We start from the raw sequence: 19,447 nt of genomic DNA on the forward strand, positions 1-19,447 counted from the left end.
TTTAACCCTAGAAAGCCTGAACCATTAAATAACTGCCAGAAAATTCTTCTTTTTTTTAAACTGGAGTGTTTATTGAACCTGCTGACAGATAATTTAAAAAAAAAATCCAAAAACAATAGGGATATATGATTCTAATTTGTATCATATTTGATACATCAGGTCTTTTTGTGCAATTTGTTGCTCAGTTTGTTTTTCTTGAACTAACAAAAACATATAAAACCCAACATTTTTAACCTTTTAAGGCTTTACTTTCTTTTAACATTTTCCTCAAACATGCAAAATATGTTTTTCCATATAACACAACATCATACATCTGATGATAAGAAGTTTCCACGCAGCAATGACTGATCCACCAGTGGAACCTGCATATAAATTTTGCTATATCTTGTATTTTTGTGCAATTTGTTGCTCTTTTTTTTTTCTTCAACACATGTATACATCAGGTTTTTCAGGAAAATAATATCACACTGATGATGTATAGGTCTCAAAAACTTGTGTATCAAATATGATACACTTGGCTTTATAGGGTTAATCCAATATGACTATCACACAAGTTGATATCTTCAACAACCTATTCTAAAAATTTCCATACGATTGCCATAGTTTTTCTACCAGGCTGCCATAATCCAGCTGCATTACGTCACCCACACAGCGGCGTGGGACAGTCGGTCTCTGCTCCGGTCTGCAGCAGCCCCGGGTCGCCGCTGGCAGCTCACCAAAAAGCCGAAGGGGTATTTTTGTTATTTGGGCCACCCCCTTTTACACCGTGCACTTACATACCGGAGGTCTATCGGAGCGTCCAGCAGCCGCACACTGTCCGTGTGGCGCAGCACGTTGCCATGGCTGCCAAGTACCCCGTTACCGTAAGGACCCCGGTACATTGTGTACAGTCCACCCCCGACCAGGGCACGTAACAGATGATGGAAGATAATTAAGTGTTTTCTAATGGAAGTTGGCCAAGTGGCCTACCACTGACGGCCTTACATAAATAGAGATATATATTTTTTTTATTGCAGTTTATGTTTTTGTTGTTCATATTAGTGACGTCCTCTGGAAATACAGCATGTCTATTCAAGGAGAAAAATAATAAAAATAATAAAAAAATAAACAATAGACCGAAATATCATCATGAAACTCCACCGGTTTATTATAGTTTCATTAAAAAAAATTAAAACCTGAAGTTTTATGTTTTTAATGTGCAAGTTATAAATTATATTAATAAATAATTTGCATAGAACAAAACCCCCAACACTGGACCAAGCCCGGCTCATAATTCCTTATTTTATTGACACTCAAAAAACCTTTTGCCTTTAAAGTTGGCTTATTATAGCCTAAAATGCCGTAGACTACTTGTGAATAGGGAAACGTATGAAGTATGTAGAAAATATATTTAATACATCACCATGAAACGTCCCACGTTAATAATGCAGTCTACATTGAGGCATTTTTTTCTTCGTTGCAAGTTTTCTTACATGTTACCTTTGAATATGCAAATTATACATTAAATGTGTGCTAATTTGCATACACTTCCAGAAAAAAACAAAAACAATTGAACACTTGACAACGCCAGGTTCAAAATTATTGTTTTATTTTATTGTTACCTAACATTCTTCTACATGTTTCAAGATATTACAGGTGAATATGATAAAGAAAATGTAACCAATAACTTCCTCTGTTGATTATGTAGCCTACATTAAAACAAAATTTCTTTTGTGGCACATTTTATGTTTAAATATGCAAGTGTTAGGCCTTTTTCTAAATGTTAACTTTTGTTGATTTTATGAAAAATCTACAGAAGCAAATTGACCACCGAAATGTGTATTTTGGGTGTTTTCCCCACTAGTCTGGAAGAAGACATGTTATGGATGCAAAATAGCCCAAAATCTCAAAATTTGGTGCATGAAAACACATTGTTTTTGCTTGAAGTGCCTCACCTCAAAAATAATCAAATGTAACTCTATTGACAAATACTGCGAATGAAGTCAAAAACAAAAAAGCTATCCAAATAGCCTAGACTTCACAATACAAATTGACTAGAAACATAACAAAGGGACCGGTCCGGTATGACCCTCCCCTCCCGGTTGGCGCAATGAACCGCACGCTCTCTCTCATCCCTTCCCGTCATGCAGCGCTCTTGCCTGCTCCTCCGTCGAGCCGCCATGTTGTCGGAGTGAAAGCCTGGGGTGTCAGAGAGAAACTGGGGCCGAAATCCGCGTCCATCCTCCCTCTCCGCCGGTGAGTATCACCTCCTGCCCGGTCGCGGCAGCAGGGGACGTTGCTTATCCACGCAGCGGTGCGGGTATTGTGGCCATGGCGGGTCTAAGAGGGGGCTAAACGGGAGGATTTGGCGCGGCAGTAGCGGCTGCCTCCCTTTCTGCTGCCTGCCTCCTTCCTCCCGTTGTGTCGGTCTTCCGCTCCAGACAGCTCTCGGGCCTTTGTTAGCATCCGCGTCACGGGGACCTGTGGGGCTGCGGACCGGGCAGACAGGTAGAGACCCCCGGGTGTTTATTTATAACAAGACGGGGGTGTTAGGGCACCGCTGCCGCCGTTAAAAACACTGTGTGGAGCCCGTGTTTGTCCACCGGTTGGCTTGTGTCGGGAGGCCGTGTTATTGTTGGTAGACATGGGCATTGAACCCTCCACAACAGATCCGAGGCTGCACGAAAACGAACCCCCCGGCGACGACCCCGTTTCACCGCTCTTCTGCATATTCCGTTTCGTTTTGATGTGTCACGTCTGTTCGGAGGGAAATGTTTAACGTGATCTCCTGCTAGCTGCAGGTTGCCTGCTCGTATTGTCACACCCCTGTCTGTGCCCGGTATGCGGTGGATTGATCCCCGGTATTGAATAATGATTAACCCAGTTAGATTGTGGAGCACAGTGGCCGTTTCCGTGTGCCGAGCTAAAACTTGTAGCGTTACAAGCCGTTTCGCTTTTAGGGGGAACGGCCACTGTGTTGTGGATTTCCGGGTGTTTCTGTACCTGATCTGTAGCAGAGGAATAAAGAGCTAACATTTCCTTGTTGCTCAATGAAGAGTGGAGCAGGAAAACAAACGCATGTATGTGAATGATCACTTGGCAGGCTGGTTTGTTTTTATCTTTTGGGACTGTTCAGCCGGTCAGCTCGTGTGCTTTTTTTTTTTGCATGTTTTTTTATTTATTTTTTTGTCTGTATGGAGGTGGTGTGTTGCACAGTGGTTTCAGCAGACTGGAGAGAAAGCTGCATGCGTTTGAAGATCCACAGTGTCAGACAGACTCTGGCAAAGTTAATTACTGTATATGGCTCAGTGTAAAAAGAGCTGCTTGTAATTTCCTCATGGCCTGTAGGGACACTAATGTGAAACTGGTAATTTTAACACAGATTAGAGCTTGTTGGATAAAGAGAGGTTGTAAAATACAAATTATATCCCTCTGACTGTCGAAAACCACAGAGGTTGTTTTGCCCAATGTTGACCACGACCACCAATCAGTGTGGTGCACGCACATTGTTGCATACATTTTTGTTTTGTCATTGCTCATAATGACACTCTGCCCACCACCCTTTACAAAAGTTACATGACAGGGCCTCTCTCCAGTCACATGACCCTCTGAACTTATGTATAAGACCAGCATCAGTTTGTCTTAATTTCTTGGCAAATAAAGTCAGTAATCTCCATTGTGCAAACATACTGATATAATTTAAACAGTTCCCATTTACACAACACACTTGTCAGTTTTTTTTAGGTATGCCTAGCTCAAAGGAATATTAACCCTTCTTGTATATCAATAACTCAGCTAGTGTTTCCTTGAACTGTAGAAGAAAACTTCTTGCATGCCTCTGCAGCAAGCAGCAAAAACAAAAAACTATTTTTTTTGGTGTAAAAACAGCAAAACTCCAATTTCAAATTCTCACTTAACTTGTGCCATATAATCCAAGTTTAATTTATTCAATTCTACGCTCACTACTTTCCAAAAGCATGCATTTTTGCAAAAATCTTATTAAACGATTACGCAGTGTCATATGGAAGTATAATCAAACCTTGCATGTGTGCGTTACCCATCTGTGCTTCATTTCAGGCAGCGCACCTGCACAAGCGTCAGACAGTTCATGCTGAAGTGTTTAAAATAGTAAGGTTTTAGTGAAAGCACTCACTACTTGGCAAGTAGTCAGAGACTGGATAAAGGACACTTGTTTATACTGAGCAAGTTGAGAGTTTGTAGATGTTTTAATAGTGTTGCTGTTGTTATATGCAGCCCCCATTTACTTCAATTCATCAGGGATTTTCGTTTATCGGATTCTTTGTTCATGCATGCAAGAAAAACAAATCTTTCGTCAAGGTAACACAGGATGGGTAATTAATAAATAAGTGGTCATGTTATGGGTGAAGTATTCCTTCAAAGTAATGCTGTTTATTACAGCTGATAATAGCTAGTATTGTTCCCAGGAGGCTTTTTAAAAAATGTAATTCCATGGTAATTTTTGTAGTGCTGGCTCCTCTTAGTTGACAAATGGTTCATTTTGGTCTTGGTCAACAAAGATTTCTTTAGTCTATCTTTTTTTAAAAATGTTTTTTAAAGCTGATTTATTTCCATGAAAATTATGAGCAAGTCTCTGGAAAACACACCATTTAAAGTGGTGCTTTTGCAAGAATCTTCTTGGAGAAACTCAGTTTTCCACATTTGGATTAAATAAACTAATAAAATGGGCGATAAAATTGTTGAGTCAGTTGACGAATAATTTCTTTAGTCGAGGACAGCCCTACATTTTCAGAGGATGTAGTTTGTGGTCAATTCGGACAGTCCTGTGTTTCACTCTGAGGTGTTTCCAATATCTAGTCTACCCTCACTGATTAAACAGAAATAAAATTGAGACACCTCAGTAAAATGCAATACAATTTAAACAACACAACAAACTGCAGCCTTTAAAAATCACCATAAAGTTGAATCAACACCTCAAACAGTTTTAACAAAACTGGAAATCATCATCTTCATGCAAGCAGGACTGATGTAAAAGCCTGCATTTGTTTTAGCTGGATCTTTAATAAACTTGCGTGACGTGAGTATGTGCACTCTTGTGGTGGTGTGACATATTAGCTGCAGCAGTGTGATCTGCAGCCATGTCCCACCTAAAACCATGCACGCACAGGTTTTTATAACAGACAAATTTCTGTGGTTAGAAGAACACCTTGAACTAGAGATGGATACCTGGATACCAACTGCAGATCAGTACGATAAGAGTCAAAATAGTATTTGGGCTTTTACTTAATATAAATATATATATATATATATATATATATATAAAAGAGAGAGAGCGCGCCACATACAGCAGTAAAGTAAAGTTTACAGTACGTCCTGCAGATAGGCAGGCTGTCAGTTAAATCACCTGCCTCCTAAGCCAGCTTGTAAAGTGATTCTCTAGTTTATATCTGTAGCTGTTGATCCCAGCTCTCTTGTTCAGATTATCGGCAATTAAGTAGCTTTAATGGTAGGTTTCCACTTTGCCCCAAGAATGTTAAACCTACTGAATGATTAATTATAGTGCTGTCTCATATGTGGTTGCAACCTACAAACGTAATAATGAACTTTGGGTTGAATTTATTAGACTATTTATATATAATTTGACTGATTTAATCAGTGCCGTGCTGCAGAACGATATGCAGTTTGTTCATTCAAAATGGATATTACAGTTGCAGCTAATTTTTCTAAGCCAACAATTTTTCGCTTGAGAGAGATTTAGTAAAATCAACTGCTGTAGTGTTTCATTTATGTGAAAATATCTTATGCTGCACTTTGCTGTATATGTTCTTTTGTTAGTCTGAAACATCCTTGGAATTTTTTTTTTTATGAATAAGATGTTATGATATCAGAGTTTTATATGATATTCTCTCAGCCTCTTTAGATACCAGTAGGCACACAAAACGGGATATTTCTTTAACAACCTCCACACAGTGCTAGTACACTGTAGTAGATCCATTTATAAAAAAAAAAAAATTGCTTTTCTTTCAACATGTATAGCAGAGATTTTGTCGTTTTTAAGAACATGTTACTAAAGTATCTATACTTTTGACAGCCTTATTTATAGATGCTATGATGTCCAGTTTTTGAGACATGTAGTTCACCACACTGCGTAGTGTTATACTCAGATATAGAAGTATTAGACATATATTTTAACCTTCATTAAGGTAGTTGTTTTGCATTGTAGTGCAGTTGTGTAATAGTCTGCATTAGTTTAACTAGGGCTACTAAATGAACTGACAGCTGACTTTAGTTTGAAATGAAAACCGGTTAAAGGTACAATATTTGTATAGATATTTTTTTTTGCATCTCTGGTGTAGCCTGAAGTTTTTAAAGGTGGGAGGTTTTTTTTGTTCTGAAATGACATGATGAGATATTGGATCTATTTACATGCGATTTACATGCTTACTGTTTTCAATCATGCAAGACTGATTTTATAGAATGGCAACTCTGAAATTTGTTCATGAACCATTTTGAATGAGAAAATCCTTTGTTCTACTACATATTTTGTTTTCTGTCAGCAGGGTGGTTGAACATGTATCATAGCTTGTCTTTGTTTTCCAGTACAGTTTAAGCTGGGTGGAGGACTTAAAGTTCTCATTTCACGTCTTATTGTTGGATGTAGTTACAAAGGTTTGTCTGACTTGCTGCATCACCATGACAGGATTTATGTTGTTACGACAGGTTTGCATACTTTAAACTAGAACCACTAAGTTTATTGCCTGCAAGTAACATATGCAAAATTCATAGTACAATGGCCCTGCAATAACTCTTACTGTCACAAAGGTTACAGTGTTGAATTCCAGTTGAAACTATTATAGTGAGGTGTTGATTTGAAGTGTTGTGGTGCTGCTAACTTGTGCTGCATGATAATAGAAGGTGTTTCCAGAATTTTGTCTGTGCTACATAATTGTGTGTGCTATTTAACCCTCTGAACCCAAAGCAGTTTCAAGGTATTTTTTTATCCGGTCACATTTTACTCACTTTGGCCTCATTTTTCACTGCAATATATTAGTTTTACAGCTCTGTCAAAACAGTACAAACATGATTTGAAGTAGGGAGAACTAAAAAATGTCCTCTGTGATGCTGAACTGTTAAAATGGCATAAATCCTCTAAAGAAAAACGCATAATCTTTCATCATTTCCCACAAACACAAAAAAACACAATGCTATACATATTGGACTTTTTACATTTTAAAAATGTAGCCTGCAGTTCAGACCTGAATTTTTCTCCCAGGACTTTTTGGTCTCAGCCGAGTCATTCATAGCCTTACTGTGGCGTGCAGAACTTCTGTGTTTTAAGTGTTCAGAGCTTATCAACATCACATGTATTCAGAGTATTGACCCAGTATGTCATTGTTTGCATGTGATGTGATGGATGTATTTCTCTCTGGACAGGCTGTGGTGGAATGAGCAGTGTGTGTGTGTTGAAGAGGAAAGCAGTGCTCTGGCAGGATTCATTCAGCCCCCACCATAGAACTACATCTCCCAGCATGCCCGTGGTGCTGAGCAGCGGAGGACATGCCCCTCCAACTGGGCAGACCCCTCAGGCCATACCCCAGAGCCAGCAGGTAAAGACAACACCTTGACACTGCATACATATGTCCATCACTGCAGTTATGTGTGTGTCCTGCCTGTGTTTCAATACTGCGTCTGAAATCAGATACTGTGCACTACATACTCAATATGTGTACTATCGTTCAGCATACTTTTGTGTAAATAACTGCCCAACTGCAGCTCTTTTGTTCCTAAGGGGGAGACCATGATGATGTTTTTTCTTTGTGTCTGTAGTAGTACTTCTGCTTTTAGAAAATGCAAAGTGCAGGCAAATATCATATGGTATCTCGTTACAGACTGCCTTGGTTGCTGCCTCGTCAAAATAAAAAAGGGGAAAAAAGCTGTTTCAAACTCTTTACCTATGCAGTAACAAAATAACCATCAGAAGCACACACATACAGGTGAAATATTGGGGAAAGTAAAACAAAAAGCAGTGCATAATAGAAAAATATAACAAATAAATGAATCATGCCATAGTCGCTGTCTGTCATATTGAACGTTGGCGTCACCACTGCATTGCATTATGGGACATATATGCTGGCATAGTGACCAGTGTTTTTTTCATAAAATAAAACAGAATGCACAAATGATATGCAATTTACTTACTGTTGGTTTGAAACACCACAAGAAATCTCATCCTGTTTTATATGGTACTGGGACTATTTATCATGAGGCGGAGCAAGAAGAGCCAGCTCTTACTTCTCGATAATAAGGTTAGCGTTTTTCATGACAGGCTGCGGTCACACATCCATGAATGTAACATTAGCGAATGTTCACCTCCCGTTCACTTCAATTTCTATGTTAGCGATAGCGGGCAAATAACATATTATCTTCCATTGGCAACGCAAATTATCATCTTCACATCACGTCAAGTTCAACTGTGGGAATCTTTAATCGGCAGAGCCTCAACCAATAACCAAAAAGTGTATGTGTAGTTGTCCCCACTTGGCTGTCAAACAGACTAGAAACCTGCAACTTATTGATATAAGTTGCAGGTTTCTAGCATGTGTTTCACCTCAAGCACCGCCCACATTCAACACAAATATCGCCTTAGCATTTGCTTACATTTATGTTTGTGTGACTACCCGCAAATCCACGAAAAAAAATAGTCAAGTTCATCTGATTAGTAGCCATTTAGTCTTCTTGAAAGCCTCGGTGACTTGTTAGGCTGCGTGTTCAGAAAATGACGGAGCCCAGCTGTTCCCAAACATGTTGACTGATTCATGATGACGGTGTGGAGGGAGAATTTCGTGTTTACCCTCAAAATGAGTAAGAGAGGAAGTCAACTTCAGTGTGCCAGGGAAAGAAATGCTGCCTCTTATTTGGACGTATTTGAGTGTTCGAAGAGAGGATGTGGCCTAAATACCACCAGCAGTTGTGCTGCTTTGAAAATTATGAAATTTGGAATTGAAAAATGACAAATTTTAACTCCTGAATATGTCGTTATAAGGTTAAATAAGATGCCTGGATGAATGTTTATTTACCTGGCAGAATATTTCCTCCTGATTATTTCATGATGTACAGCAGATTAATTACTAAAAAATACTACATTACTTAAAAATAGTTTGAATCCCATTTTCTCTGCAAAGAGACTGAGAGTCTTGCTAAAAACATTAGGTAATTATATTATGTTTGGTATTTGATTGATCTGCATTTCATTTCTACTACACATTGTTAATGCATTTGAATTATATTGATGTTGAACTCCATAAAACATTGATAATTACTTAAAAACTAGATTATAGCCGCAGGTCTCTCGTTGTCTGCTTGTCACTGTTGCCAGTAATTTAAGGATAATGTGCACGTCTGTGTGTACATGTCTCTCAGGGTGTGGCGGGTGCTGGACGTTCCCAGGATGATGCCATGGTGGACTATTTCTTCCAGCGGCAGCATGGTGAACAGCCCGGGAAACATCGCTGGCCCACTGGAGACAACATCCATGACAGCCAGGTGTGTGGCTGTTGCACACTGATGTTGTTATTGTAGTGTATCATGTTGACGACTGTTTGTTTGTTCGCAGAAACATTTGTACACAGAAAACTTTATTCTTACTCGTATTGCTGGTTTCTGTCACGTGACTGTTGGCCTCAGCTGAGTGGTTCATGGCTTCCCAGTTGCCTTGAAGAGCACAGAATTAAAATAAAAAATTCAGGGTCTGGTTAGTGCACATGATTGATTTTTGGTGACATTTTAAATGTAGAATAAATTAGGGCTGGGCGATATGGACCAAAAGTCATATCCCTATACGTTTATCGATATACGATATATATCCCTATGTTTTTATCCTAAAGTGAGAGCAAATGTTCAGTCAAAGCCAAATATGACATGTCACAAGAAGTTTTATTGAAACCGTTTATTTAAGTGAACATAAATCCTGTATAACAGGAGTACCTTTTTTTTTTCTTTTTTGTTTTTTTTTAAATCAATGCTCGATAAAGTGCACATTTAAATAAAAATAGTCCATGAAGTTAAATAGGTCAATCTTTTTCTGAAATAAATAGATTTATATGAGAAAAGAATAGTGAACATTACAAAATAACTTAATATGACAAACCCTTGTAAGGGCAGCATTTATATATCAAAGAAAAAACAAAACTATATCGACATATGCGATATGGTCTAATTCCATATCACATTTAAAAATATATCGATATATTTTTATATCGATATATCGCCCAGCCCTAGAATAAAGTCACTTTGAAATATCACTGTTTAAAACTTAGATTTTGTTATTTTTCCCGACTGAAGCGTGCATCACACATGATTTGTTCAAGCAACGTTATAATAAATGGTGTAATTTTGATAAAAACAATCACAAAGTACTTTTTTCAATTGTACAATCTTTTTACCCTTTAAAAATGTAACTTTTGTGTTATTTACTGCAATGTTCTGCAAATCATTTGAGAAGGCCATTACTAATTAACATAGGTGTTTAAAGCTGGGTTTATGTTTATACGTTGGCTGGCTGTTGGAGGCATAACGTGGCTCTCTTTGCAGGTGCGGTCCATGGACGAGCTGAACCATGACTTTCAGGCTCTGGCTCTGGAGGGACGCGCCATGGGAGAGGTGAGACATGGAGTTGGATGGTCGAGGTCACATCAAAGAAAGTGTTTTATCTGATCATGTAGTTTTAATACCTCATCTGATAATGGAGCATCTAGGCTGTGGTTACTGACGGCAGAAACTCTGGATTCAGCTCGCTGGATTTGAACAGGTCGAATGCTGTTTGAAAAAGGCTGCCCTGTAGTTTATGGGCACCTGGCTGAACAAACACATGATGGATTGCTCGCGGAGAGTGAAACTTGAATAACAGGAAATCCAAGGGAAAAAGAAATGGATCAGTTGCTCAGTGGAAGTGAAAGCATTGTGGACTTGCGTTGGCATTGTTTTTCCCAAATGAAAAGCTCTGAAAGATGAGAAGAGACTGAGCAGAGATGTTTTTTTAATTTAAGCTGGTTGGACTGGCTGTTGGCATTTATAAAACACAGTGTACACTCAGTAAGTCTGTTAATGTTGGACCAGTGCCTACAATTAGTTTTGGCCTGTTGAACACAGTGCTGATGTACGTTCGTGTCCCATATTGGTTGAATATTGTTTGGCTGCTGGGCACTGTAATAAATCTTTAATTATCAGTATTAACATTAGGGCTGTAGCGAAAGTCATTTTTCAACATTTGAAGCTGTTATTGAGGTTTCTGAATTCAGCTCTTAAGCTCTGTTGTCATCAACTCGCTGTTTTTTCATCTTGGTAATGTGTTTTTAGTCTCATATAAACAAAATCAACTCCACAAAATGTCAACAAAATAAATATTCTTACACCAGAGACCAGCTTTAATTTGAGCCTGATGTCATTGTGAAACACATTTCATTTAAACTCAACAGAAACAAAATAATTCATTTGAATATCTACATTATGTAAAACTGAAGTTTTGAAAATTCCAACTGTTCAGTACGACCTGTTTAACATCTTATAAAATAACCTGGTATGGCTGATCTGTTCACACTTTCAGATTTTGAGCCCCCATGTAACCACAATTTTCCTGTTCCTGAAGATACGGATCACATTTGCAAAAACAAGGTCCTTTTTATAAAGCAAAAAAAGATGCTTCTTTGCAACTCACAGTGTGTTCAGACCGGACGCGTAGCGAATATTCGCGTCGCGTTACTCGCGCGAATTGATACGCGCGAGAATTGAATTTAATTCGCGTCACTCGCGCGAGTAACGCGACGCGAATTTTCGCCCAAGAGACTATTTAGCGCCAAATAATTGCCTCCATTTCATTCTGTCATCAACCATGGCTGACATTACAAGTATAGCGTCCCTGTACCTGCTCTGCCGTCGTGTCTGGGTGAGTGACATCATCCGGAGGCGCACTCAGCACGGAGAGAGGACCGCAGAGTACTTCCACCTTTTTCCTGTCCCTCCTGCCGACCCACTCCTCCTTCCTGCCTCTTTTCTCCTCTCTCTCATGTATGTATCTCGGACACTGTCGTCCAGAGTCTCAACGCTGATAGGCTGACCCGACACAGCGTCACGCGAATATTTCGCCAAAGTTGAATTTATTGAACTCACGCGAATTCGCGTTGTTTCATTCGCGCCGCGAAATTCGCGTCAATCGCGGCATTCGTGTCGCGCGAAACCCGCGATTCGCGCCGCCGGCAAAAATTCGCGTCTATTCGCGTGTTTGCATTGACTTTGTATGTAATCTTGTCGCGCGAAATATTCGCTACGCGTCCGGTCTGAACGCACCGTCACGGTGATAAAAAAAAAGTGAAGAGAAACTCTGATGAGCTGCTGATAAGGAGCTGAAGTCTTTCAGAGTAAAATAACTGAAATGAAGCTTGTTAATAATGAGCCCTGATGGTTTTATGGTTGCTCATAGACACTGGCTATTTTGTTTCTGCTTCATGCATCCAGTTAGAATGACCTGTACTTGTTTGTTGGAGGCAGTCTGGGGTCAAAGTACTTCTGACAGAAGTGTGTATTGCTGAAAGTGTCAGTGCAGCACCGGCAGCTTCACACAGCAAAGCAAAATACTTTCTGGTCATTCGAGTAGTAGGATTTGAGGACCTTTCTGCTCAGATGGCCAGTTATACAAACTTATTACTTATGTTTACATTTATTTAGATATTCTGCCATTTGCTTGCATTATATCTTCAACCGTTTTTACCTTGTTCTTGTTTTTTTTCCTTTCCCTCTTGTGTCTTTGTAGCAGCTACTAACTGGTAAGAAATTCTGGGAGACGGATGACTCTGGGAAGGATGGACCAAAAGGGATCTTTCTGGACCAGTGGAGGGACAGTGCATGGGGTGCCTCAGGTAAATACCAGTCTGGAGACGTTTTCTTTTATTCACTTCAGAGGACCAGGTCACAGTATTGTCTGGAGTTGCCCTTTTACACATGTAGCACACAGCAGCAGATTGTCTGTCTGTGTCAGACATGTTTTCACTTACTGGAAATACTCCATTTGATTTAGATGAGGAGCAACAGCTCAGTATAGAGTGCAAGAGGCAGGACACGATTGAAAAACTATGCTACAAAACCCTTTTTTTAATTTTTTTTAACGTAGCTGGTCCGTAATTTGGTCAGTGTCCTGCATTCCTTATATTCATCCTGAATCTCCTAATCTCTTCAGTTAGACATTTTCATTGTGTCTGTTAGGGTTTGGCAATATGATGGTATGTGTGTCAACAGGTCAGAGATTTGGCAATACCGTTTCTATCGCAGTAACTATTCTTGCACGATCTTGTGATCTCACGTGATTTCCTAATTCTCGCATGGTTTCGTGTTCTTGCATATTCAGCTAAGTGCAAATTACTTGATTTGGACAGAATTTTAGTTTTATTGTTTTTGAGTGTTTTGTTTTTGACTTAAAAAGGCTGTTGTTTTTTATTGTTGTCGATGGAAGCTCCAAGTAGGGAAGTTAAATTAATAAATTAATTTATATAACAATGACTCTATCGTGATACAAATTGTTACAATGATATTAAATTATATATACCGTGATAGAAGATTTCGGCCATATCCCTCTAGTGTCTCCGTGTCAATGACCCTTCTCCTTCACCTCATGTTTTTATCCTTCCGGTTTCACACCAGTCATGCAATAGAAACATTATCAACAAGCCTACTTGCTCACTGAATTCTTCGGACATTGACCGGCTCTATTCACACATGGGCTCAATCGGACGTTACACAGGACATTTTCATTCTCACTTATAGCTCCTCAGACTAATGTCTGTTTATGTTCAGACAATAGGCTCGTTAATAGGGCAGGATTATTTGTGAAACATGTCATTTTTGGGGGTTTTTTTTTTCCCACAAGCGCATCAAGAAACCCTCACAACAATTGCAGTCTGGTGTTGGACAATGTATATTTAGATCCCAGTCAGAATCTAAAGCTAATGTCAAAGTGAAATCACCCTCATGTTCTCTCAGATGATGAGATTTGAGATTTCTGGTGAATCATATCAGCACAATGCAGTTATTTCTGTAGGCATGTTGATGACAAAATAAATATCTCTGCATTTCAGAAGCAGTCTTGCACATCACTTGTGTATCAGTTTACAGCTGCAGAAAAAAGTGATGCACAAAAGCTTATTTGTAGAGTGAATTTCTTTTGGTAGATGGCTCGTTTCTTGGACCTTGCAGGTCAGTTATAGAAAATGTTTGGCATACATACTACACAGTGTAAATGATGAAGTGCATATACTCTGTCTGGAAGTCTAGTGTTGAAGACAGCCGTTTCATGTAAAAAAAATAAAAATAAAAAAATTCCTTGGTTCATAATGAGGAAAAAAAAGTCTAAGAAACCTCAGCGGAGGCAATTAAAATACCTACAATGCAGCTGTAGGCGACAGACAATTACAAAACATTAACAGAAAGTTGTAACAGTTAGAAGAAATCCAAAACCCAGGGGGTAGATAACCCATCAATGGGATTATAATTGGACTGATACCATTAAAATCCAATTAAAGACATCTAATAAAATAAATCAGAAAATGACTGTGTATTTTGCAGCACTTGCATACCAAGAGTGGCCCCTGGTGTCACAATCTAAACAGAATGTGATGTGGAAACTTTTAGGCCACCTCAGTAAATACAGTTAGTTGAGATGATAAAATTTACAGCCATACAAATACTTTTAATGTAGTTAAAAAAACAAAAAAACAAACTTGAATATTATCATGTGAATTGTGCCTGTGTATCACTATCAGATCAGTTTATGGAGCAGAAATGTCCGTTAGACCCCAACTGAGTCGATTTGATGCATCCAATTTTCATTTATTTTATCAAGGTATTTTTTTAAATCATTTTTTATTTTTTTAATGAGCATACTTAGCATCCTGTGTTTATTTATGTATTGGTATTATTAGTATAATTGTTAATGTTTCTGTTTCTCTGCTTTTTTGCCTCCCTATATATTATTATAATACTATGTTTTTTTGTTTTGTATTTATTTTTCTTTTTGTTTTGTGGGTTGTCTTTTTTGTGGTTCTTTGTTCTAATGTACCCTTTAAAAAACAAAAATGTGGAAAACAGCTGTGGAATAAGTTACGTCTTGTACTGATGCTTATGAATGCTAATTTCCAATAAAAAATATATAAAGAAAAAAAAAAGAAATGTCCGTTAACAGTCCCGCTTCCTCTCATGTCAGATCACTCAGTGTCTCAGCCAATCATGGTGTCCCGTCGGCCAGGGCAAGGTTTCCATGGCGGCGGTGAGGTCGGGGTTGGCTCTGTGATGTCACCGCGCTCTGAGAGTGGCGGGCTGGGAGTTAGCATGGTGGAGTACGTCCTCTCCTCCTCGCCGGCTGACAAGCTGGACTCCTGCCTCCGAAAAGGACCTTATGTAAGTCTTGTAGTCTCTCACATTTTCTCTCGCTTCTGAATCTCTATTTTTCTAGTCGTAAAATCTTGACTTTTCATTAACCTACTTAACATTTTCAAACCCCAGTCTGTCATTTGTCTCTCACTGTTTGTCCTCTGTCAGCCTTTGATTATCAGATGAGGACAGGTCTTTCACCTTGTCCATGTCTGTCCTTCCCACTCCATATGCCATCTGTCACTGTCAGATTATCAGGACCTCAATATTTCAGTTTTTCACCGTGTCTGTTGTATTTCTCTCCATCACACAGGGGCAGAGAGATGGAGAAGTGGAGGAGGAGAAGAGGGAGAAGCCAAAGGCAACATTTGAAGGAGAGAAACTGAAAGAGTTGACAGAAGTTGAAGCTGACGTCATTAATGACGTCATCAACCCCAACGGGCTGCCCGTGCAGAACGGCCTGGACGTCGACGTCAAAGAGTTTGGGTCAGTAGCCATGTTTAATTAAAGTCGAAACGAATTCTGAAGGGAAATTTTTAAATGTTGCATGGAAGAAAATGTGAAATAAAGATGTTTCCATCAATTGGTTTAAAGCAAATAAACAAAGATGCAAAAACTTGCTTTCGTCAGAAGATGGCAGTGTAATGTGTTGCTGTAGGCTAATCCGTCAGTAAAGCGTAGAAGAAGTAAATTCAGCAAGAGAGAAAAAAATATTTAAAAAAACATTGGCCACCCATGAGAGAAGTTTTCAGGAATTGGATTCAATTGGGCAACTTATAATGCATCTTTCATGTCAGCTCATCTTGACTGGCAGAGTTAAATGTTCAATACGTCAGAAATTATTCAGACAAATCGTTTCCATCTCCTATTTTTCAAAAAAAGACAAAAACCACCTCAAGCGAGTGTAAAAAATGTTATGCACGTTTTTGAAAGTTTGATCAAATTTTGGTGTTTCCATTAAGCTTTTCTCATGCAAATCCTCAGAAACACAGACAATTTGTAGATGGAAACATGACTAGTGTGACAGTCGCACACACACTCAATGCTTATTGCTCTACAAACAGCCTTTTAGATGTAAATTTAACTGCTCCTTCTTTCTCACCCCTGCAGTCGTCCCCCAGGCAACATGCCAGCCCCTGGTCCCGAAGGTGACCTGCTGGGAGGTCCCGGAGGTGTAGGGGCTGATGGCCTGACACCCCTGGGAGGTGGTGGAGGCCCCAAACCTCCTGAGGACTTCTCTGGCGTGGAACAAGGTGGTGTCACTATGGACCCCATGGAGTCAGTGATGGAGCCGCTTCAGTTTGACTACAACTCCCAGATGCCCATGGACTCTGCGCCCACTGTGGGCTTATTTGATTACGCCAACCAGCAGCAGGTAAGAGCAGCAAGCAGAGAGCTGTATACAAACATTCGTCATTAGCTCTGCAGGAGATTAAAATGTGATTCACCTGTCAATGTGCTGTTTGCAGCTGTTTCAGAGAAACAACGCCCTAGCAGTGCAGCAGTTAACAGCAGCTCAGCAACAGCAGTACGCCTTGGCAGCAGCACAGCAGCCTCACATTGGTAAGAGAGTTGCATGCATGCATGAACATATATATATATTTTTTAACAATAATTTTTATTGAAGTTTCAAGTGCATATCAAACTTAGTCGAATGTACAAACATTTTAATTTATATCCCCTCGATCATACATTCATTCACTGACAACAAACATCAAACTAATGGAGAATAAGTACTAAAATGAAATAAATAAGACTAAAGTGGAGCAAAATTAATAAAAAATAAATAATAGTAATAAAATAAAATAAAAGGCAGGATCATTTCATAACCTATTGTTCAGTCAGTGTTATCCGTTTCATTGGTCAGGAATGACATAAATGATTCCCAAATCCAAGCAAACTCCTCCTGTTTACCTTTAACAATGTATGTCAATCTCTCCAGTCCAAGACAAGTCATCAACTCCTTCATGCATGGACATATATGAAGATAACTGAATGCTAACATCTCATTTGTCTAGACATTGTTTTTCCCTGTCACTATCTTCTCTACTGACACAAATTATATCATATTTTTTTAACACTGAACCTGGGGCAGTTTCAGGGCGTTTTCTGCTCCTCTCAATTTTCACTCACTGTGGCCTCATTTTTGACTGCAGTATACAGGCATTGCACCTTTTTGGTAACGGCACAATCACGGCTAAAAGTTGGGAGAACAACACCTTTTGGGCAGTTATAACACAGTCATGTATCTGTATATTTTAGTCATAAATCATAAAATAATTAAAAAAAAACAAGTTGAATTTCTTTATCAAGTTATTTTACAAAAAAGAAAAAAAGACTATAGTACCATTATTCTCAGTCAACAAGTTACCAATATTGGGGGGGAAAAAGGGGGCTCCACAAGTATAATTTTAAATGACCCATGGAGAATAAAGTGATTCTGATTAGGGATGGGAATACTTTATCGATGATCGATTAGTCGCTGTTAAGAATTTGGTTGATGACATGGAATTTTATCGATCTGATGTTGGCATTTAATAAAACGCATCGTATTCTGTAGTGCACAACGATTCTATCGTCAAGACATTGGCCCTCATTTATCAAACGAGCATACGAAAGAAAGTGAGCGTAAAGTGGCCGTAAGATCATTTCTACGCAAGGCAGTTATCAATGTGGATGTGAGCGGAGGGTCCGATCAGATCTCACGTCTGCTCTCAGCTGGTGTACGCAAATTTGAGTCAACGTGAAGTCCACACGTCTGAGTCAGAGAATTGATCTTAGACTATACTAGTATCGATGCCTGGAGTGGATAAAACTCTTACTGTATCAAACCTTTCTAACATGAATTATTAAGTAATTTTATCCAAAACTTATTTAAACACAAAACACACTAAAATATGCAAGATTAAACTAACCTCATGCCTCTTTTCGTCCTTTCAAAATAAAGGCGTTCGTTTTGAAAGCAGGTTTTAAGACTTTTGCACAGTACTGTGTATATTTTTTATTCTGCCTCTGAATTAAGCGATTAATCAATTAATTGATCATTAACGATATAGATGCTCGAGTTGGCAGGTTTCTCCCAAATGCCCATCCCAAATTCTGATAATATATCACTTTTTTAAAGATTTGGTTTATTCTTTATAATTGTTTGTTCAAAGATGAAATTTTGACAATAATATCTGTTAATATAGTGTCTGGCTATAATAAAAGGTATAATTTTATGGAAAGAACCTGCTGATGATTGTGGAGTTTACAGTTTTAACAGCACAGGTCTTATTTTTATAGCTTTTTTTCTATAATTTGTATTGATTTATAAGATTTTACTCAGGAGTGAAGGGAATGTGATTGATCGCTTCACAAAACGCTTTACAACACAATGGAAAATGCAATCATATGATTTTACAGCCTCCATGATATCTAAGCCAATTATTTTTTTAAAAAAGAAGAAAATAAATTAAAACAAAGGTAACTTTAAGTGAAATGTCAGATGCAAAAGTAAGAACTCACTTATATTACATTTCCTGTAATTCCCTACATTTGTTGGTCTCTACCTGTGACTCCAGAACACAACAGTAACTCAGTCAATGCTGCAGTTTCTGGTTTTTCCATTTTTGAACGAAATAACAGAAGACGCAAGAAAAAGTACATGTTGTTTCATTCCCATGGTAACTAATTAATTCTGGTTAATATTTCTTAGTTGTACTGAAAGGCAAGTAATGCTTAACAAGCCTAAAGACACAAATTGGTCATATGCTAACCTAAAAAAAAAATCTTTAGAGCTTAATTTGTTTGATCAATATCAAGAATCTTAATTACAGTTTTGACAGAGTATGTCCTGAAGTTGCTGTCATGTGTAGAAGCTTCATTCTAGGAGTTTCTCTGAATATATTCTGTGTGTGTTATATAAAATCTGGTTCACCTTTCCCTCCATGTGTTCTCAGGTCTGGCCCCAGCGTTTGTTCCCAATCCTTACATCATCAGTGCCGCTCCACCGGGGACAGACCCCTACGCAGCGGGACTAGCAGCAGCAGCTACACTCGGTGAGACACTCTGAAATGGACCCTGAGCTCCATTC

The 19,447-nt window shown here is 38.8% G+C and overlaps 1 protein-coding gene across 2 annotated transcripts in view; it reads left to right on the forward strand.

Annotated features, from left to right (window-relative positions):
* The first annotated feature begins 1,917 nt into the window (after nucleotides 1-1,917).
* pum1 (pumilio RNA-binding family member 1) overlaps nucleotides 1,918-19,447 on the forward strand; it is a 31,725-nt gene continuing 14,195 nt past the window's right edge. Inside the window, exons 1-10 of one of the 2 annotated variants that reach the window (XM_059349615.1) lie at nucleotides 1,918-2,487; nucleotides 7,393-7,565; nucleotides 9,379-9,501; nucleotides 10,549-10,617; nucleotides 12,764-12,869; nucleotides 15,206-15,399; nucleotides 15,686-15,858; nucleotides 16,483-16,747; nucleotides 16,842-16,935; nucleotides 19,314-19,412. In XM_059349615.1, the coding sequence (XP_059205598.1) occupies nucleotides 7,404-7,565; nucleotides 9,379-9,501; nucleotides 10,549-10,617; nucleotides 12,764-12,869; nucleotides 15,206-15,399; nucleotides 15,686-15,858; nucleotides 16,483-16,747; nucleotides 16,842-16,935; nucleotides 19,314-19,412 (1,285 nt within the window). In that variant the 5' untranslated portion in view covers nucleotides 1,918-2,487; nucleotides 7,393-7,403. The remainder of the gene's footprint in view (nucleotides 2,488-7,392; nucleotides 7,566-9,378; nucleotides 9,502-10,548; nucleotides 10,618-12,763; nucleotides 12,870-15,205; nucleotides 15,400-15,685; nucleotides 15,859-16,482; nucleotides 16,748-16,841; nucleotides 16,936-19,313; nucleotides 19,413-19,447) is intronic. The other variant, XM_059349614.1, reaches the window with a different exon arrangement.

This window comes from Centropristis striata, chromosome 14, assembly GCF_030273125.1.
Source record: "Centropristis striata isolate RG_2023a ecotype Rhode Island chromosome 14, C.striata_1.0, whole genome shotgun sequence".
In the NCBI taxonomy this organism is placed as follows: domain Eukaryota; kingdom Metazoa; phylum Chordata; class Actinopteri; order Perciformes; family Serranidae; genus Centropristis; species Centropristis striata.